The 22,080-nt window shown below is 40.9% G+C and overlaps 2 protein-coding genes across 10 annotated transcripts in view; both read right to left on the bottom strand.

Annotated features, from left to right (window-relative positions):
* Window positions 1–5,523: 5,523 nt before the first annotated feature.
* Window positions 5,524–9,076, bottom strand: LOC117490659 (CAAX prenyl protease 2-like). The gene is made up of 8 exons (XM_034140436.1): window positions 8,934–9,076; window positions 8,758–8,860; window positions 7,780–7,863; window positions 7,165–7,243; window positions 6,888–7,055; window positions 6,646–6,717; window positions 5,890–5,952; window positions 5,524–5,806 (listed from the first exon to the last, which is right to left on the bottom strand). The coding sequence occupies exons 1-8, from the start codon at window positions 9,074–9,076 to the stop codon at window positions 5,586–5,588; spliced, it is 933 nt and encodes a 310-aa protein (XP_033996327.1). The 3' UTR covers window positions 5,524–5,585.
* A 1,355-nt stretch (window positions 9,077–10,431) lies between these two features.
* Window positions 10,432–22,080, bottom strand: part of ehbp1l1b (EH domain binding protein 1-like 1b) — a 32,263-nt gene continuing 20,614 nt past the window's right edge. For 5 of the 9 annotated variants that reach the window (XM_034139939.1, XM_034139931.1, XM_034139937.1 and 2 more), the window contains 14 exons: window positions 17,916–18,722; window positions 16,641–16,842; window positions 16,025–16,173; window positions 15,505–15,553; window positions 15,055–15,379; window positions 14,020–14,084; window positions 13,872–13,908; window positions 13,737–13,789; window positions 13,293–13,413; window positions 13,089–13,188; window positions 12,928–13,001; window positions 11,790–11,904; window positions 11,415–11,498; window positions 10,432–10,709 (listed from right to left, as the gene is read on the bottom strand). In XM_034139939.1, coding sequence (XP_033995830.1) covers window positions 10,703–10,709; window positions 11,415–11,498; window positions 11,790–11,904; window positions 12,928–13,001; window positions 13,089–13,188; window positions 13,293–13,413; window positions 13,737–13,789; window positions 13,872–13,908; window positions 14,020–14,084; window positions 15,055–15,379; window positions 15,505–15,553; window positions 16,025–16,173; window positions 16,641–16,842; window positions 17,916–18,722 — 2,188 coding nt within the window. In that variant the 3' untranslated portion in view covers window positions 10,432–10,702. The remainder of the gene's footprint in view (window positions 10,710–11,414; window positions 11,499–11,789; window positions 11,905–12,927; window positions 13,002–13,088; window positions 13,189–13,292; window positions 13,414–13,736; window positions 13,790–13,871; window positions 13,909–14,019; window positions 14,085–15,054; window positions 15,380–15,504; window positions 15,554–16,024; window positions 16,174–16,640; window positions 16,843–17,915; window positions 18,723–22,080) is intronic. The other 4 variants (XM_034139934.1, XM_034139932.1, XM_034139935.1 and 1 more) reach the window with 4 other exon arrangements.

The following is a 22,080-nucleotide window of genomic DNA, read 5'->3' as shown; positions in this document are numbered from 1 at the left end:
GTGTGTGTGTGGGGCTGCCACTCAGGGGCATATGGAGGAGAGGAAACAGGAAATGCCAGATGTGCATCAGCCTGACCTCTTAGTGGTTGGGGAGCAAAGACTTGGGGTACCTCCACTGATGTCATATGATCCGTCCACCATGAACGCCTGGTGAAAGGTCAAAGGTTGGGTTTGGATTTTCCTAAGAAAAATATCATCTTTTTCGTTCTTCTTTGGATGCTGCAGGAAAGGCCAAACAGTAGTAAATTACGCCAACTGCTGTGAGTGTGAGGATTTTAGCCCTAGTAATGTGGATTTAAGCTGACAAACAACTGGGCTTAAGAGTTTAAATTAAGGTCTACCACACAAACAACTGTGGAACAATGCAAGCACCATAAGTGGAAAGTCCTTCACATAAATGCTCATCACGTTCTCTGTGGAAAGTGTGACCTGCCACAGCCTGATTGAGCTCAGCTTGATGTCATTATTATATGCTGCTGCTTCTTCTTAACAGAGGATGATGAGATGGAAAAGTCCTGCTGCATGTGTAGCTCAATCAGATATTAGCCACAGACATTGTAAGTGATCGCAGTGTACAGCAGATGCGTCTGCTGGCTGTGGTATGTTGGTTTTGGCAGCGGGAGTATATACATTCAATCTAGTTATTTCCAGTTATGTAACGGCCATCGGAACTAAGAGAGGGAACAAACACAAAACCTCAGGATCCTGGAGAACCTAAAGAGCCTTTTGGCCTTGTTCCCCAACTCTTTCTCCTCCTCCTCCTCCTCCTCCTCCTTCATCCTCCGCATGTTATCCTCTGATTTTCTTGGTCAACCCCCGTCCTCCTCTCTCCCTTTCCTTATTTTTCTTTCACCCCCCCACGTTCCTTCTCTTTTCCCCCTTGCTCTCCCATTCCTTATCTTCTCCCTGCTCCCCCCCCCCCCCCCCCCCCCCCTCTCTTTAGCTCTTATTATTTGGGCTCCCAAGTCAGCAATCTCTCCCCAGGATCCCCTGCTTTTACCCCCAAACCTCCCACACTTGGTCTGTTTATTCTATCATTCAGCCCCTCCTCTGGCTCATACTGCCACGCCCCCAGAGACACATTCCGCAAATGTAATTGATGAAACAGACAAAACTTCTCCTTTCCATCGTCCCGCACCCCCAGATCCCCTCGTTCACATGAATCTACTCACAGCACCTCCACGCTGCTCTATCTCCTAACCCAAAGACCTCTAATGGAACCGACAGATCCCTTGATTTTATATTCCCTAACTCCTGGGTCATACTCTACCTCCTTGACTCCTAGACACTCGCCACATATTGTTTCTGGCTCTGATATATTCTCACCTTCTAGCTTCCAAGGAACTGAACTGTAGCTTCCAGCTCTAAAGCCTCTCCATTTCACTTCAACTATTTGTCTAAAAGCTGAATAGCTGTTCTTGAATTGATGTTTTTTGGTGGCCACTAAAGCACTGGGACCTTGATAACACTTGAATAAACACTTGAGGCCCTTTTCTTCACTGAAAGTACATTGCATTTGAAGCAAAAGGCAAAAAAACCGACTTTGTAAAACTTGTCATTTGACCACATTGAAAACAATAGGCTGCTGTTCTGAACGTCCACATTCAGACAGACACAAACCATTCCAGATACATTACTACATCTATTGTATGTCACTAACTCACTATTGCAGAAATGGAAAATACATTTGCTAGAGATTAATGTAGATTGATTAGTTCTCCAATGCAAGTATAAAAAAACTGACGCTCTTTGGATCCAAAGATATATAATTTGAAAAAAAAGGATTGACATTTTTAAGGCACCACAAATGAAACAGAAGATAAAACAGGTAAAACTTTTTAAAGACCGTGTGAAGAAACCGTGTCCCCTGGTTATCACTTATTAATCAGAAAGCCAAGTCTAACCTTTCTATTTTTTTTGGTCTCATGTTGAAGTTCCATCGTTTTTCTCCAGAGTTTCTTCAGAGATTGTGGATATAAAACAGCTTAACCCATACAGTATGCCATTGTCGGACCATTAAGGAAATAAACACTTTTACAAGTAAAGCTTTTCTCTGTTTTGATTCTTAAAAGAAAACGTTATTTTCTTGACTTTGGCACTAAATAAAAAGGATTACTTCCTCACTGATGTCAAAGAAACTGTATTTCCTTGCTGTCTTGGGTCAGTGAGACGTGCACCATTCAGGCCTATTGAACGGTTTGTACTATATGAAATACAGCAGGACACGTCAGTGGTTCATTTTTCCCAACCGCTGGTGTCTTATGTCATGGACACACACACACACACACACACACTGAAGCAATTAGCTGCGGCCTTGTGGTTAAATAATAGAGTGTAGGCATGCCTGGTGATTTCTGTGGAGTGGAGGAAAAAGACGATACTTTTATCCACTTCTCCTACAAGGTCCATATGTTTCATCTTTCAGTGCAGACATGAATGCCCTCCATCCACACCCAGACTGTCAACAAATCCTCACCACAAATATCTGAGCAGACTGGGGTCCCTGTCAAATGGATGAATCCAGAAGGCTTAATTCCTTGCCAGTTCAAATCTCCAGTTACTTGAAGTTTCAAGATGATTTTGGAGGTAGCTGCAACCTTTGTTTGCCTTCATTAACCTTTATTTAACCTTGAAGTATACTGACCATGCTTTTCATCCATGTCCTCATTCCTTCATGCTTAGTTTAACTCATGTTCACACCTGGGATCTACCCAGCACAAACATAGTATCGTCGTCGACCAGCGGCCAGTGGAACAAATTCAGATTTTCAGATTGTCAACTGCCAACCAACTGGGCACCAAAAGGATTTGGAAAATGTGTGTCCAGAAGATGTCCTAATTTACAAGCATTCCTGCATTGCATTCTTTAAAGTGGCATGGAGAATGGAAGAAATGAATATGTATGAACAGCTGCTACAAAAATGTCCACTTAGAAGTCATATGGCTAGTTTAAAACAGACATGGTTTTAATGGAAACTGTGGTGTCTAAAAGCATTTTATTTGCTGAGGAAAGACAGCAAAGGGTTTGGTGACACAAAAACATTTATCATCTGGACTGCAACTTGAGTTTGCTGCACATAAAGAATCACACATGTATAAACAACCCTAAGACAAACAGACACTCTCCCAGAAAATATCCAGAAAACTGTTTTAAAAAGTGCTGAGAGGCAGACAGAGAGATGGAGAGAGTATAATTCCTGATTATTCCTTTACCAGATGATGGACTAAGCTTTTCCATATAAATGGCCATGCACGTACACACACGCATTCACACATACACACACAGACATCTGACACTTCTTTGTAGGTTACTTCACGATGCAGTCTACAGAGTGTGTGTGTGTGACGTGTGTGTGTGTGTGTGTGTGTGTGTGTGTGTGTGTGACGTGTGTGTGTGTGTGTGTGTGTGGTAAATGCATTAACAGTGGGGAGAATAGATGACTTCACAAGAAAGGGACAGCACACAAAGGCCCAGACCAACAGAGACAGACAGACGTCGGATGTGTAGGACCTTTGAGATAACCCACCACACGTCTGACTTCTCTCTGCTCCATTTCCTCCTATTCTCTTAGGTTTTCTCTGCTTAAAACTCCCAGTTTGGACCCCACATCCACATTCCTCGGGTGACCTGACCCCAATTTTCACAGCGTGCCTCACAAAAAACTGTATATTCAGAGTGAAATTGCACAGAAAGAGTAAACTGCCTGACTCAGCATCAGCAAAAGAAGGTTAATCATTCCCTGACCACAATGCTTAAGAATCTGCAGACCAGTTTTGTGCAGAGAAGGAGAATAACAGCCTGTTTTTATTTGCTCACTATTATTTCTGCTGTCTTCAATCCACATGGCTGCCAAATCGGAGGTGGTTAAATTTGATGTCAGTGTAATTCAAAGGGAAAAACACAGGAGAAGGTAAAAAGGTAATAGTTGCTTCTTGCAAAAACTGCTGTCAAGCTGGATCAAGAGCTGCAAAGTTCCCTAAATCCCTAAATTCTCTTCGGCCAGCCGCTGAAGACTTTGTTGTACGGGAAAGATCCCAAGTTATGACTGAGTTAAGATGTATGAAAGTAAAGCAGTGATAGAAAAGTCAGCAGTCTTTCGTTGAACAAATAACAGAAATAGAGAGAGGATAAGTCTGTGATCTTATTTGGTATAAGAAAAAAAAGGGGAATTGGTGCTGTGACACACCCACTGCTCAAACATACAACACAATCCATCTAGCTTATCATAAAGATAGAAAAACAGCTAGCCTGGCTCTGTCCAAAGCAGGTCTTAAGGTAACAAAATCTTCCTGCCGGCACGTCTAAATCTCACTAATTATTCGACTCCTGGAGTTTCCGCTGGTTGCCAAGCATTTGCTCCTGGCCAAGACATAGTATGCATAATAACCCCCCATAAAACAACCACAATGTCGTTTTTACGCTTTAGTTTTTATATGGATGAGATACATGTTATTATAGTATTGAACAGGCGCTGTTAAACAAACTTCTTGATTTAACCTTCAGGAAAGATCCAGGTCCCACCCTGTTCTGTCTTTATGCTAAGCTAAGCTAACCGGCTGTTGGCAGATATTGGTATTGGTTTTCTCAAACTTTTGTCAAGAAAGCGGCTATTTACTAAAATGGCAAAAAGAAGGGGTTGATATGTGTTTCTATCAGGACCAGAATCTCCCAAAAATGTCATGAAATAAAAACCATAAAATGTGTTTGTGTTTGCATCAAATTCATATAAATAAGTGAAATGAATCTATGGAACTTGTGTAAAATCAAAAACAATAATGAATAACAAAGTCTAGATCTGTATGCATCTATAGTCATCATTGTCTTCCCTGCTTTGGGTTGTCAACAACGTTGTAATAATTAGCTGTCTCATAAATCTTAATTGTCCGACACAACCTCTCACCTCTCACTCTGAACCCTCTCTCCTGCTACTCCACATACTGCATATCCTTGGGGACACTAACGTTTCCCCCTCCTCCCCCTTCAGCTTTCCCTCTCTGTTCTCTATTTTTCTCTTCTGTTAAAGTCTGTTGGCATTGCCTGTGTTGCTTCTGGCTTTAACATATTTTTCTCACAAGCCTGTCTTTCATAGCTGTATTTGTCCTAACAATGTGACTTTACATATCTGTCTCTCTCCACTTTGGTTCCATTTGAGTGTTAGTTGGCCTCTGAGTCGGTGTTTCTGTCTGTCTGCCTCTCTCTGTCTGCAGATGTGTCTGTCTCTCCTGATGTCTCCTTCACCGTCTCTCCACTCTAACTCATTCACTTTCACAGTTCATCTGATTTTCTGTCTCTGCTGCACACACTTTCTCTCTCTCAGCCAGGCAGAGTTGTACCGGTGTTGTGTTTCAATACAAGAGGAAATATTTTCAACCATGCAGGAAATGTCTGACGTGCAAGAATCATTCTCTTCTCATGCTCACACCCGCACACACACACACACACATAGACACACACACACACACTCATAAATGAACACACTTACTGTAATATAAAAATACTTTTTATTTGAAAACTGAACACGAAATGAATTTCCAGTCCCCATTTTTTTCTTTTTAAGAGCTGGAGTATATTTAATTTAATTAAATCTAGCATGCAGACGCTGCAGGGGCAGACAGGCTGCAGACGGGAATGGGACCATATAAAAAGGGGTCTGTCAGAGGGAATAAAAGCACCAGAAACAGCAGCAGCCCCATCAGATAGGAGAGGAGTATGGCTGTTTTTTGGGGGTGTTGCAGGGCTGAGGTTAGGTCAGGCAGGCCCTGACTGTTACAGAACGCATGGCACACAACTGGACCCACGACGTGACCTATCAAAAAAACATTACAGATTGAATAAGCTGTGTACTGTATAGGTAATATCTTAACAAGTTAATGTGCATTCATCTCTCACCAGTTCTCATGAATATAAAGGCAGTGAAGGCACCAAACAAAGTTGTGTACAAGAACTGCGTCCCTGCAAAAAGAATAGAACAAATAAGTCAAATTGATGACCTTGAATGTGAAATCAAAAGGATTGGATCTAATTGTATTTGAAAAAAGTACCATATTATAGTTTTAAACAGGTCTTCAAGTTATTATTTACTTCTACTTTACTTGAGTATTTCTATTTTTGTGCTACTAAATACTAATACTTCTAAATCCCAGAGGCAAATATTTGACTTTGGAAGTGATTTTGATTCAGATAGATAATACCAAATATATTCAACAAATAATCTATCATACATTGGGTTGAGGTAAAAGTTGATGTATCCCTTGGTAAAATTGAGCTCCCTTGTGGGCCTAGTAGAAAAAAGCTTCTTATTTACATATTAACACATAGATAATTGAGTCTATTTTTAATATTTATGATACTGAAATGGGCCATTCTGAAGAATAAATACTTTAAGCGTTTAACTTTAAGATGCTAATACCTTTATACCTTTTATATAAGTAACATTTGGAATTGACCTTTACTGTACTTGCAACACAGTGTGTATAATTTGTTACCACTAAGCGTGTGTGCAAACAACTCCTGCAGTGGAGATATTTACAAAAAAGTGTGTTCAAAATGTTGACAGACTAACACATTTCAACATGTATTGACAGAACCTTCATTTGAATTCATGTTCCTACATTATTACAACATATGAGAAGAGTATAAACTGACCTGACACCATGAGGATGATACTCATACTGTCCTTGTGGAGGCGCCGTTGCTCTATGATGTGATGGAAATGGGCTAACATGTTTAGGGCAAAAATAGACAAAAAGGTTTAAATCTTTCCAAAGTACAAAATAATTTGGTCATATCTGTTATAATAATATCATCACAGACCTGATTTTTTTACTCTACATTAAGGTCATTTGTAAATATGAGTTGTTTACAATCAGAAAACATGGTTGTCTCACCAACTCCGAAGAAGAGCGGAGCGATGAAGATGGCAGCGGTGGGTCCAGTGCAGGGCACCAGCATGGGCAGCATGGCCCCTCTGAACACCAGCTCCTCCGTCACTGGAGCCACCAGCTGGTTCCTGAGCCACACTGCATCTCTCACACACCACCTCCAGGCCTGCACATCTGGGGGAATAAAGCCTCATGATGACTGACACAGCAAATGCAATGCAAGCACACATGTAAAACTCTCCAAACATGACAAAACATTTAGTAGACCCAAAGCATAACTCACCTAGGAGGGACTGCAGCTCCCCAGAGAAGCCTTTGGGGTTGTCCATCGCAGAGTGTACCAGAGGCCCCAGATAAAATGCCTTATGTTAAAGATAAAATCACTTGTTTATTACAGCCAGTGGAAGTATATAAAAAAGACATGCACATGGGAATTTAATAGAGGTTGTAAAGCCATGCTGTTAAGATTTGGAAATGGAAATGTAATCTCTGAAATGTCAAAACCTACTTAGTGCAGCATAAATAAAATGCTTTAAGAGGAAAATAGATCCACAGACTAACTAAACCGAATACATTTTCAGACTTTACAGCTTTAACAGGTTATGAAAAATATGGTAGAAAAAGTCGTTTTTTAAGGTGAATGTTCTTTCATGTACTTTTTTGCTTTTATTATAGTCTTTGTTTTTTTAAATGTCTCAATGCAATTGGTGCGTTGTCCAAGTCTTTGACACCTATTATGAAATCAACTGTGACAAAGTTTTCCATAGTAAAATTTTGTAAATTTTGTTATTGTCTCTATTGGTTGTAGGCTATATAGTCTAAGTCTTAAACATCTAGCAAAGAAGAAGTAACATTGTGTACTTGAAGCTTTATTCATGGGTGGGACTCTCTGATGTACCATTGTTAGTATTAGCGGCAGAATGGCTGCGGGAACAAGACCCTCCAAACGGACTCCCATCAACTCCAACACGAACGCATTGACCTGGAGGAGCGTAAAGTAGTTTTATAAACACAGTTTTGACCCTCAAGTGATTATAAAGTTAAGCCAGTGTGAACCCAGGTTTAACCTCACAAAGCAACTTATGTATAGTGCACACGACCCCCGGAGTGAGGACACTTTCCTTCACCTGGACGCTCAGGGTTCACTTTGGGAAGTGTCCTTGAGAAAGACACGGAATCCTCTTAATTTTGACTGTCAACGACCTCTGACCTCCTACCTGAATGTGGCTCTACTGTGCTAGTGCTGAACTGTTTTAGTATAGATTGGATATAGTTAATACGTGTACAAACACTAATTTGCCTGTTTAGGTGCACCTAGCTAAAACTAATGCAGTCTAATACATCATTCCAGAAATAAATCCTACATTAATGGAGGCTATGTTTGGTTTGTATGCAAACTGTTTTAGAGAGGCGTTCATTTAAGGGTTACATTTTGGAGGATGTACTTTGTCATGCTGTTGAACAGTACTGATTTGTCTCAGGCCATCTTCATTGATATAAATGGGGTCGACAAAGTTGTTCAGTATAACTCCTTAGAGGTGTTTATTGCCTGCAGTGCTCAGTAATTTTAATTCGATAAAGGATCAATATGCTTGTTGAATGTATTGAGAATAATCAGTAAGCTTAAAGTTATGGGATGTGTGTTTTGTTGTAGGTTTAATGGGCATTAGTATTGCCTATTGAAGAATGAAATGGAAATAAAGTACTCAACTCAAATTCCAATTGCTTTACATTTGTGGCACTAACCAGATCATATCATTGATGGTTGAATTCTCAGATGTTTGTTAGGATATTGGTTATTGCATTGAGCTATGGCCGACTGAAGAATTAAAGAATCAGATGATGGGAACAGCATGTTTTGTTTATGTGTACTCACCCTGATATCAGCCCAGTGCATCCATGCTTTCACCACTGCAGGTGACAGCGCAGAGACCAGCAACACACTTGCAGAGCGACGCTTTATCACACTGGGATGATCCCTGCACACACATAGCAACAGTTTAAAAGTCAAGGGTAATAGCCTAGCCACAGCTCTGATGGTGAGTTGTATACCTGGGTAAGCTGCTTCTCCAGATGTACAAACTGCCAACGTACAGACAGGCGAGCAGGAGGCAGCTCAGCACACACACCCAACACCTCACATGGCTGTGCTCCACCTCCTCCTGGATTACAGGGCCATGTTCTGGTTCCAACATGACCGAATAGAGGGTTTCCTATGATAGGTTCCTCAGGCAAACGACAGCTAACATCGGTTTGGTTTTGTCTGTCATTTTAGATTAGCAGATCCCTATGAAGTCCTGCGGAGTAAAGCTGATTAGCTCTAATACTCTCCGGGGAGGAGACATGAGACTCAGGTGTGCATGTAAACACAACGTCACAGGCTGTAATTGTAAATGTTTTCCAAACACGTGTAAGGTATAAGGAGTGGATGAAAGAAGACCTGCTGTAAACAACATACTATCTTACATCGGCATATTCATGGCTTGTTTTGATAGTGTACAGCTTGCTTCAAAAATATTTTTGTCCACTAGGTAAGTTTATCAGAAGCTGGTAATTAACCTTACATTTTGCTTTAACCCTTCTATTGTCTTCGTTTTCCCCCCCTTACTTTGGTGTTCGCGGTCAAATTTGACCGGTCCTGTTTTAACTGCTATTACATTAACACAAAAACCATTAATCATCACCAAATTTCATTTAACACCCTTTCAAACTGTACATATTGTATCAGACTACTGGTATAAATGAAAAACTGCAGTAAATATACAAAGAATAGACACTGAACATGTATTGCGTGTGCCAGGTGTGATCCATGTGGGGGGATGGGCACATAAGAGCGGGAAATGTGCAAATTGTTCTGTGTGTGTGTGTGTGTGTGTGTGTGTGTGTGTGTGTGTGTGTGTGTGTGTGTGTGTGGTGTGTGTGTGTGTGTGCCAGGTGTGATTCACATGTGAGGATTGGGCACATAAGGGGGGGAACACATTTAGAGTATGTGTGTGTGTGTGTGTGTGTGTGTGTGTGTGTGTGTGTGTGTGTGTGTGTGGGTGTGTGGGTGTGTGGGTGTGTGGGTGTTTGTGTGTGTGTTTTATCTGATCCGGATGGTTACTAATTCCTTGTCTTTATGGCGGTCATCTTTGACCGGGAACACCATGGGTGTTACAAAGTTGACTAAATCATCCAAAATTCAATGAAAGTGGTGATCAGCAATTTTACATGTTCAAATGTCTACTGTGAAGGATATCATAAAGCCTTAATGCAATCAAATGTAAAACAAAAAAGTTATGATTGATGAAAGTTGTAAATCGGTCAGATTTGACCCGAAGACAACAGGAGGGTTAAATCATTTAAAAAAAGTGTTTAATTTGATGTAAGTAATGTTTTATTATCTACTGGTGGCAAGTTTTTCAGCAATCTACTGCAACCCCAAAACAGCTAGAAGTTGTTTTCTGGTAACTATTATTACCATAAGCTTCATAAAAAAACACAAAACAATTTGAGTTCCTTATAAACAGGTTTCTGTTGTTTCCAAAATAAAAATAACTCAAAATCCAAAGACATAACCAACCAATATTTATGTTTCTTCAACACAATAATCAATATCATTCATCAAGTCTTCACCTCATAAATATAAACAGCAACATCAGGGGTACAGTGTGTGAAAGTCATATATTTGGGATAAAAAGCAGAGTCCCACTTTATCAGCACACTTCAAACAACATGCATATAGTAGTCAAAGTTCAAAGAGGTAAGGAAACAGGTGCATTTCTGTGGATTAAGCAGGCACGAACATCCCAACCATACACGTTATGGTTGATTTAAGGCATTCAGGGTCTGTGAGCACACAAGGTTTGAGAACGCTTTCAACATATAACATCAGAAAAACAAAACAATCAATATTGCAATAAGTGGAAATGTTTTTCGGGTTTCTAAGAATGGATTGTTGGCGGTCGTCCTTAACAGGCACCCTGTACTCTCAATACTGTGAGATTGAGTCCAGCTCATGACTTGTCACATGGTATTTGTACATCTAATATGTGTTGACATGTTATATCGAAATACTTCTTACTTATAGAAATAGAAATGTAAGACGGATATCCGCAGAAACAACAGAAATGACCTGGCACATTTTGGTTTCAGTATTCGGCAGATTTTGACAAGCTCCTGTTGTGATGAGGGGAATATGTTCTCCATTTAACAACAAATTGAATAGCCAGTGTTCAAAGAACAAACACACACACCAATGAAAATACACACAAAAACATGTGCAATAGATATACAATAATCTCAGGCATCATTTAAATAAATAAAAATATGTGAACAGAATTAAAATAATACTTAAGACAGACTGAAACTTCAACATGAACATATATTACATTTCAAGAAAATACTTTCAAAGAAGGCACATTATGCGCCCCGTATCTTGTCTGTCCTTATAATGGGTTTAAACAGTTCTCCGGGAAAATAAAGGCACTAAAAAACAAACGAAATGTGGAGCTTTCAGAACTGCAGAGTCTCAGTAGTAAAAACTATTCTCACTGGAGGACACATTTGTCTTTGCTGTTGTATTTTTGCCTCCTTGCCTCCAGACCGCGCTCCAGACGCTCATCTTCCTCTAATGCCCTGCAAACACAAATACAAACACATATAACAATATAATGCATATGACATTAACTCTTAATGTCTGCACCCTGACCTGTGTCAATGAAGTGATTGTAAATACGGAATGAAAAAAGCACAAATACCTGAACCACAATGATCTTATGTTTTACACGTCAGCATTACAAGCATTAACCTGAAGGCTTTATTTGAAATACACAGTATAAAGAGGTATCTTTTCTTTAAAGAATTTGTTATCTGCTTGCGATTTCCTTTTTGACATTTCTATACAACTATCCGTCCACACACACTCACCCTCTCTCCTTGGCGTCGATGTCTCTGATGATCTCGTCCCGCTGGTTGACCAAAGACACGAGCTCCTGGAGGAGCAGCTGCTCCCTCTGCTGCTGAGAGGACGACTTCTGCCAGTCTGCGGGACACATGTACAATAAGGAAATGCAGCAGATTGGATAGCTACTTGGTGAACAGTGTTGGAATTGAACTAAAGGCAGTTATTAACTTAAAGGGGACCTATCATGCAAAATGCACTTTTGTACGTCTTTTATACATGAATATGTCCCCCCCGGTGTGTCAGGGAACTCACCAAGTGTCAGAAAACACAACCCTCTCTCTTTTTCAGCACTTTGGCTCGACTAAAAATCGTTTTAAAATGTGCTATATAAATAAAACTTGATTTGATTTGATTTGATTTCCCTCCATACCCAAATCTCTAAAAACGGGGCTGCAACGGAGCTGATACAGACTGATACAGATTTTAAATTGTTCTGACGTCAGAAACGGGGTGCTCCGCCTATATGGGCAACTCTCCACCTATCAGGGGAATGAGAGGTTGCGTGGCATGGTAACAGCATGGTAACAGCATGGTAACAGCATGGTAACAGCATGGTAACAGCATGGTAACATGACGCTCGTGCCTCGCCCCCCTCCTTTGCAGGGGGGCGTGGTCAGCTGCAGCTCATTTGCCACAGAATCAGCCCTTGTGAAGACAGGGCTGGAAAAGAGCAAATAGAGCGAAATGAGGCATGGCTAAAATGCATGATCTGTTTGGTATTTTGAAAAAAAAAACTTCACAGACATGTTTTATATAGGTATGGCCCTACAATATATTATTCAAATATAGCATGATAGGTCCACTTTAACTTGTCTATTAGTCACACATTTGTACTGTTTATAATTAGCTTTCAATCACCTGTACATCACTTTGAATGCACTCATATGTATAAAATGTGATGATTTCTGTATTTTGCTACTTTATTTTTCGACTCCACTACATTTAAGAGGAAACATCGGTATAATAAACCTATTTCATACAAAACACATCTTACTAAATACCACTAATAAGCTCCACCTTCAATACCTTCACACAATTGTAATGTCTAATTTGAACTGTGGTATCTCTACTTTTACTCTTTCTGCCATCCCTGTGACTGACCTTCTATAGCCATCATGACCCGGAGTTCCCTGTTCAGCAGCTCAAACTTCCTCTCCAGATCCTGCTCCTCTTGTCTGGGGACACAGTATATAATCAGACAAATTAAAAGAAGTGTGTGTAATGCATGTGTGTGTACTGTTTGTGTATGAAAAAGCTCTTACAGAAGCTCCAGGTTGTCCTGTCTGCGTATCAGAGCGTTCTTCTTGTTCACCAGAGTGAACCACTCCTGGATCAGTCTCTCTTCTTCATCACGGTCGCTTCCTGTGTAAGCAGAGAAACAAGGGGCGGTTTGTATACAACTTAATGTGTTATTGCATAAAACCTAGATCAAGTACTCCCTACACTTGTGTGTCTGTGTGCCTTACCTGTTTCCATGAGGCTTCGCAGTCGTCTCTCCACCACAGCGGCTCTGCTGTCGATGTGTTTCTGCTCCGTCTCCAACGCTGCCAGCTCGCTCACCACATACTGACTGGTGTCCTGCAGACACTGACCACAAGCCCAATTTCACACAAACACAATCACACATGAACATACACATGACAAAGACATCCAGGAAGGGTGGAAAAAGGGGAAAAGAAAGAGGGAATCGTGGAAACAAGAAAAAAAGGTAGAAGAAAAAGGTCCAAAGATTAGAGAGCGACAAAAAAGATGAAATTTAAATAAACAACTTTTATACAAGTGAAAACACATATGCTTCTCTGTTTCTTGCAACCATCAGTCATGCTAATGATTTGATATGAGATGCAGTCAAAGACAAAGAAAAAAGGAAGTAGGACAGAGAAAAAGTGAGTGAGGAAAACATAACTGACCATTGTTTCCTCTTCTTGTTTGGGAGGCTGGGTCTCAGCTGTACTCTGCATCCCTGCAGCAGAAAATAGGACGTTTAAACAATATTTAAAATGTTAGATTATTGTCACTGAAAGGCTGATGTTGCAGGTACCCACCTTTGTTATAAGTGATTCCAGTCTTTGTTTCTTCATCCTGGAAAAACACATTTTTTAAATCCGGTTTTTAGAATATGATAATAGAGCTTTAACATTTAACATAAAAGTTGGAAACAATAAAAAGATGGAAAAAAACTGAGAGAGATACCTGAGTCTGTCCAAATTTGACTACTTTGGAACGTGGGGGTGGGACTGGTGAGATCGAATCGTCCCCTAAAACCAGATGAGAACTACTATCAGAAGATGGGTTCTTAAAGCAGATTATTCAACAGAATACCCGAAGACTTAATATATTACGATGAGACACATTTTGATTCAATGGATTTGATCAACCCGGTGCATGATGAGTATGTGGCAGCGCCTTTTTCATACTGAACACAACAATCCAAATGTTTCTTAAATCTCAATCTCTACATGTATGGCAGCCATTTCATTCCAGCGTCTGTTGTTTCCAACACAGAGAAATGTTGTTGTTGTCGTAGTTTATAGAATATGATAAAACATTTTCATTTTACTCATACCTATAAATAGTAAAACCAGAGAAACTGATAATTATGCAGTGGTCTCTTAACTGTTATAATTGTGGCACATGTTGTGTTTATGTAGGACGTGTTCAATCACATTTTACATCATATATTCTGTATCTTTGGGAACCTGGTGAGAATCTTAATTGAGGTGCTGTAAACTTGATTTAATGATTTGTTTTTCCTCCTCCTGGTCCTCTTAGTTCAAACTGTGCTACTTCACATTCCTAAGATCCCTGGAGACAAGCCAGAGTTTCCCCTTCCCCTTCTCTGTTTTTCTTTTATCTCTTTTTGTTCCCATCTCCATGGATTCCAGCATGACCTACTGTATGTACAAGGAAATAACTTTGAGTATGTACAGGAACATCAAGTGAGAGGAGCATGAGATAGTGGCATTTAGGATGGAGGCAGAGGAGAAATGTTGAAAAAAACAGCTGAAGACACATCTTTTTACCTCCTTTGTCCCTTGAACTGTTATATTATTTTGTTATGGTGCATGTGTGCAAAAAGGTTAGACCTGAAGGGAATATCTTTTTCTCTGGTTTAATTTCTGATGTGTGCCATGATGTCAAAGCACTTTGAGCTTTATTAGTATTATTATAATAAAATGAATGGTTGAAGTATAACAAAGTTGTTTAAAGGGGGGAAGATGTTGGTACCTTTACCCAGTCTTTTCGTCCTCGGTGGTGGGACCACCAAGGTGCTGCTGCCTCCCTCCTCGAGGCTCACTCCTTCGTTGAGTCGGGCCATGCAGAAAGCGGCCGCGTCCACATCAGTCGGGCCGGGGCCGGAGAGGGCGAGGCCGTAGCTGGACTGGCTGCTGTTGTGCTCGATCTGCAGCACACTCAGCTCCTGGTTGGTGAAGTGTGATCGGATCTGGCTGAGGTAGGTCATGACGATGAGCCGGTCGGGGACGGACAGCAGAACCATGTCGGACGGCTCCAGCAGGCGAGAGATACCCAGAGCCTCGAAACCATCAAAGGCCTGATGTTGTCAGAAGAGAAAGACGTCATCAGCAAAGAAACAAAGAGAAATATCTCTTTGGTAGATTGTAACAACTTGTGAATGATGGAATCTAAGAAAAGAAAATTGATTAACAACATCTTTACCTTTTTGTTGTTGATCTTGATGTCATGAGGGTACAACTGGTCAAATTGTCTGATGGGGAAAAAAGTAGGTACAAATATAATGCAAATGTACACACATTTCAATTGATTAAGGCCTAAAACTCAAAGTATTTTCATCAAAACATGTCTACATTTCTTTCTTGGTTGAAACAACACTCCACAAAATAAAAAGGTTACTTGAATATAACTTACAATGTATAAAGTAGTCTATGTTTATATTTGTTTTAGAAGTAGGTTGTTCTATTACAGTGTTTTCTAACTTATTCTGTATATTTGACATTGTGTATTCTATTCAATACTTCTATAGTTATGTACCTTTCTACTGTTGATACAGTATATATACGTATATATTGTTTATGCATATTATATTATTTTAACCTCAGTATATCTTATCTTAAATTCACAATTATATAATTTGGAAAAGGAAGGAGATATTGACAGTTGAAAATGTTGAGGTGTATGTGTTAACATACAAACATGTTATGTTTCTTGTATTTCGTACATTTTGTCAGGATGGAAGTGGTGTAGGATAGCACAGAAGGCCATTCCATTTCTCCAGGACGTGCTGAAGTTGGTGACCTTTATCCCGCGGTGACCTTTGGTGATGTCCTGACACCACTGCAGCAGGGATTGGGTGGAGGTCACCAGGCCCTGCAGGAGGAGGAGAGTTCATCAGAATCAGAAATCCTTTATTTGTCCCGCAACGGGGACATTTGCATTATTACAACAGCAGAAGTATAGTGCAGATAAAGTAAAGAAAATAGACTTACTAAGTATGCACACGTTATTGATAATAAAAAACACAAGTAAAAAAAAAATACTCCATGGTAAAAAAAAAAAAGTTTCAATATCTTTTTTGGAAAGTGACCATATCAAATTAAAGAGGTAGCTGGTACTGCTTACAGATTGTAAAAAAATTGAAAGAAAAATAAAGTGTGAATTGCATGAGGGCATATTGCACAAAGTTTGATATGTATTGCACATCAGGGGTATTGAAATATGTGTGTGTGGTGGTTTACCATTGGTTGTGGTGGTTATACAGTCTGACTGAAAAACATTTAGTTGTTGGTTGTGTGTGTGTGTTCTCTGTGATGTAAAAACATTTTGCGTATCTTTACCTCAGCTACATCGTCCTTCCCGTCAGCCTCCTCTCTGACCAGTGGAGAAGGCTGAGGGGGCTTAATGTCAGAGGTTTCTTCTTCTGCTAACGTAGGCAGTCGGGATGATGTCATCTCATGAGCAGGAGCAATGTGTGTGTCAAGATGTGATGATGTTTTCTTCTTTCCACCATCAGGGAGGTCAGCCTGTTGTCCTTTTCGCCTAAAATGAGATAAAAATAAATAATTTAAATTAGCAGGGAGACAGACTTTGGTTGGTGGAACAATGGGGATCGTCCAAGCAGCGATTTGTAGAGGTGAGTGAGAGACATGCAAGGTTGCTGGCAGGACGGATGGTAGCAGTGACTTGATGTTAGACAGCATGACAGGGGACATATCATTTAAGATAATAGGAAGATAAACATGCTTCCCTCAACACAGGTCTATGCTGTTAGGAAATGTCTATCACCTTTATAACAAAGCATAAAACACTTGTCTATGTCATTGACTGTATTTAGATCTATGTGGTGCCTAGGCTTTAAATATTCAGTTGAACACATCAGACAGAGCAGCAGTTCTTGAAACTAAACATGCACTCAGGTGCCAACAAACACATATTACCAGAGTAAAAAACACCTCCATACTCAAGATTAATAAAATGAAAATGTTAAAGAAAAATCCATAGCCAAAAGCACTTCTCCTTTGGCGATCACCTGAATTTCCCTTTAGTGCAACTTTGAGGTAACATGAGGAACATTTGTGGTTTTGTGTGAAATGGCTCAAACACTCAATACATTTCCTTGTAATATTCAGCAGCCTTAATGAATCACTACTTTGGTTAATTTCTTAATATCTTCAACAGACTCAGCTGTTCCTTTTGTTTAGTTCTAATTAGCATGCTAACAGGCTAAAGTAGCATGGCAAACATGTGACACAACTTTATTCAAGCATTGTCATTTAGCATGTTAATATGTTAAAGTTAGCATTCAGCTTGAATGTGGGACTAATAAAGGTATTCTGATTCTGATTCTGAAGGACTGCTGTGTACAGCCTTATCGACCTGCTAGCTTAACTCCAAGGCTAGCTATAGGCTTATTGTTATCTAACTTTCTTAATCCTGGGAATTTATCTTAAATTGTGTCAAATATTTAGGTAGTCAGTTTTCAAGTCAAGATCATTTTTGTGAGTTCACAGTCTTAAGTCCATCTCAAGTCTTCTAATCTGCATATCACATGTGCACATTTAAACACAGAGCTTCAGTGGTTTTCTTTTCTAGAGCAGCAGATGCTGACTTACACATCCTCCACGCCTTCTTGATTTTTCACCAACTCAATGGATTGTGGCTCTTCTTCCTCAGTTAGAAATATTTCCTGCATGGTATCACCGCCATGCCTCAAGTCACTACTGTGAGCAACAAGCTCTGATGTTTCAAAGTCAATCTCCCGGGGGTCTGGGATGAGGAGCCTCATACTGCGAGGGCCAGGGACAGGGGATGTGTCACCTGTCATCAGATGGATCTTAGCCAATAACAGCCTCTCCTCCTCTTGAAGCTGTTGGTTTTTGGTGATATGGTCAGGCTCAGAAGTGTGTGTATGTGTGTGAGGCCATTCAAATTGTGCACTTGTTGTGGTGTCTTTGTCGGTGTTTGAACTGGGGTGGCTTATGTCTTTATCATCCCTCACTTTTATGGCCATTTTTGTGTCATCATTTATTTTATTTATGTTTATTTCTGTGTTTATTTCTGTGTTTGACTGTATGCTGGCACGGTTTATGCTAGGAGGATTTGGCAAAGGCACTGAAGACAATTGATCAAGTGCTTCCTCCTTACTGGCAGCTTGGCCAGTTTTTGTGATAACATCATGTTTCTGTTCTGTTATTGGCTGCAGCGTTTGTTTTCCAATACATTGGGGAGCAGGTTTGGCTTCAGTTTTCTGACTGATTTCTTTCTCCTGCTTAAACCCAGCTGGAGGTTGAGGTTGAGGATGGTCTGCCAGACTGATTTTGGAGAGTTCAGGTTTCTTTGGTTGACTGACGAGAGAGTTTTGGTTAAGGGTCTGTCCACTGGATGGGAGTGAGGACGGCGTCTGGGACAGGGGGCCTGGGCTGAAGACAGAGAAGGAGATTTCAGAGCTGAACCTAAAGGCCGAAGATTTTGAAAAAAAAGTGGACCAGCAACAGATCCTTGTCATGCTCCATTCCCAACAAACCACCATTCATGTCACACAGCCAGAGCTCCATTTTGTTAATCTCACACAGGGTCAGAGGAAATTCAAGCATTAAAGTCGTTTAGGAAAGACACAGTGAGTTGTCGCCATACTCTAAACCAATTTAGAGTAAACTGCAGGTAGAACATTGTATTCCTTAAAGGGGACCTATCATGCAAAATGCACTTTTGTACGTCTTTTATACATGAATATGTGTCCCCGGTGTTCCAGGGAACTCACCAAGTGTCAGAAAACACAACCCTCTCTCTTTTCCTCCATACCCAAATCTCTAAAAACGGGGCTGCAACGGATCTGATACAGATTGATCCAGATTTGAACATTTCTCTGACGTCAGGACGGAGGAGCTGACCTATCAGGGGAATGAGAGGTTGCCGTGGCATGGTAACAGCATGGTAACACGACGCTCGTAACTCGGCCCCCTCCTTTGCAGGGGGGCGTGGTCAGCTGCAGCGCATGCAAAGACAGGGTGGAGGAGAGCAAAATAGAGCGAAATGAGACATGGCTAAAATGCATGATCTGTTTGGTATTTTGAAAAAGAAAACGTACAAATATACCTTATATAGGTATGGCCCTACAATATATTATTCAAATATAGCATGATAGGTCCACTTTAAAGGAGAGCATTTGTTTTTTACTTGGCTAATATCTCGGATGTCTGACGTTTTTAAATCCCATTTATTTGACAATATTATTTCCCAGATTTCCACACATTTGATTTGGCAGAGGTCTAAGTGGGATTATTCCAATCTGGAAAGGTTGGATGCTTAAAAAAATATGTGACTCAACCAATTCCAAAGAAAAATTCATAACACGGACTAAAGAGGGTTAGTTAATAAGCAGAAATTTGTGGCAAAACCACAATAACTTCCTGTTGTTTCTAGAACACCAGCAGTGTCTCTGTCTCTTTCATCTGACATTATATTTGCCCTGAAAAGCTTTTTCCTTTCAAGTCATAACCGAGGCAACATGTGAAGAAGATATCCTAGTCACAAACAAGTTGGTAATTATGTTGTGTGGGGGGCACAAATAGTACATGACTCACATGCCAACACGCAACTCTTTCTTGAGAAGGCAGGACAACACCAAACCCTCAGTAAAGTTAAGATAATGATGCTTAGTAGTTATGAAGATATGGTGAGTCAAGGCCTCTGTTATTGGAGGAAGGTTCGTCACACACACACAGGCACAGTCCTCTGATCCACAGGAGGCAACAGGCTGCTTCCCCTAAATAGCCTTGAGCTATTTCCTGGTTACTCACCTCCCTCCCTGCCTGGTCTCCCCCTTACTCACCCTGCTCTCTCTTCCATGTACATCTCAGCCATCCAGACAGAGCCACGATCATCCTGTCCTCTCTCATACTCCTCCTCCTCCTCCTCCTCCTCCTCCTCCTCCTCTCTCAACCACACTGGGATGGCACCAGACTTTAGGTTGCCTTTTTTCACTGATCTCAGACCAGGATTATCCAGGGTTTTCTTAACAGCAATGACAGAGTCCTTAGGTTTGACTGATCTAGACTCGAGTGTGCTTGTTGTTTTGTCTGCAGGGACAGAATCAGCAGGTGTCGTCGGAACCAGTTTGACTTCAGTATTTGTTTTCACTTCATCACATTGATGTTTCTCATCAATTGCAATATCATCCAACTCTGCTTCTCTCAGAGGAGGCCAGTCATCTGATTGGCTGTCGATGACTTCCTGCAGTGACGTAGAGCCAGAGATAGTCTCTTGCTTCTGTTGTGGTTTCTCTCCTCTGCTATCCCTTTCTCTCTGCCTGACCCGATCCCCCTCATCCTTTCTCTTCTTTTCCGTTTCTTTCTTTCTCTTCCTTTCCTCATTTCCTTTCCTTTCTTCCTCAATCTGCTGCTTCCTTTCTCTCTCTGCCTTTTCCTTCTCAATCCTTCCTTTCTCCATCTCCTTTCTCTCCTTCTCCAACCTCTGTCTCTCCTCCTCCTTTTCCCTCTCAATCCTTTCTTTCCTCTCCTTTTCCAACCTATGTCTCTCCTCCTCCTTTTCCCCCTCAATCCTTTCTTTCCTCTCCTTCTCCAACCTCTGTCGCTCCTCCTCCTTTTCCATCTCAATCCTTTCTTCTCTCTCCTTCTCCAACCTCTCTTTCTCCTCATGCTGTTTCCTTTCTTCCTCAATCTGCTGCTTCCCTTCTCTCTCTGCCTTTTCCTTCTCAATCCTTCCTTTCTCCATCTCCTTTCTCTCCTTCTCCAACCTCTGTCTCTCCTCCTCCTTTTCCCTCTCAATCCTTTCTTTCCTCTCCTTTTCCAACCTCTGTTTCTCCTCATTTCCTTTCCTTTCTTCCTCAATCTGCTGCTTCCTTTCTCTCTCCTCCTTTTCCTTCTCCTCCCTTTGCTTTGTTGCTAGCTCTTCCTTCTCCTTCTCCAACCTCTGTCTCTCCTCCTCCTTTTCCCTCCTTTTCCTTTCTTTCTCCAACCTCTGTCTCTCCTCATGTTGTTTCCTTTCTTCCTCAATCTGTTGCTTCCTTTCTCTCTCTGCCTTTTCCTTCTCAATCCTTTCTTTCTCCATCTCTTTTCTCTCCTTCTCCAACCTCAGTCTCTCCTCCTTTTCCTTCTCATCCCTTTGCTTTGTTGCTAGCTCTTCCCTCTCCTTCTCCTTTTCCCTCTCAATCCTTTCTTTCCTCTCCTTTTCCAACCTCAGTCTCTCCTCATGTTGTTTCCTTTCTTCTTCAATCTGCTGCTTCCTTTCTCTCTCTGCCTTTTCCTTCTCAATCCTTTCTTTCTCCATCTCTTTTCTCTCCTTCTCCAACCTCAGTCTCTCCTCCTTTTCCTTCTCATCCCTTTGCTTTGTTGCTAGCTCTTCCCTCTCCTTCTCCTTTTCCCTCTCAATCCTTTCTTTCCTCTCCTTTTCCAACCTCAGTCTCTCCTCATGTTGTTTCCTTTCTTCTTCAATCTGCTGCTTCCTTTCTCTCTCTGCCTTTTCCTTCTCAATCCTTCCTTTCTCCATCTCCTTTCTCTCCTTCTCCAACCTCTGTCTCTCCTCCTCCTTTTCCCTCTCAATCCTTTCTTTCCTCTCCTTTTCCAACCTCTGTTTCTCCTCATTTCCTTTCCTTTCTTCCTCAATCTGCTGCTTCCTTTCTCTCTCCTCCTTTTCCTTCTCCTCCCTTTGCTTTGTTGCTAGCTCTTCCTTCTCCTTCTCCAACCTCTGTCTCTCCTCCTCCTTTTCCCTCCTGTTCCTTTCTTTCTCCAACCTCTGTCTCTCCTCATGTTGTTTCCT

This window comes from Trematomus bernacchii, unplaced genomic scaffold, assembly GCF_902827165.1.
Source record: "Trematomus bernacchii unplaced genomic scaffold, fTreBer1.1, whole genome shotgun sequence".
NCBI lineage: Eukaryota > Metazoa > Chordata > Actinopteri > Perciformes > Nototheniidae > Trematomus > Trematomus bernacchii.
This window is presented reverse-complemented; position numbering and strand designations above follow the sequence as displayed.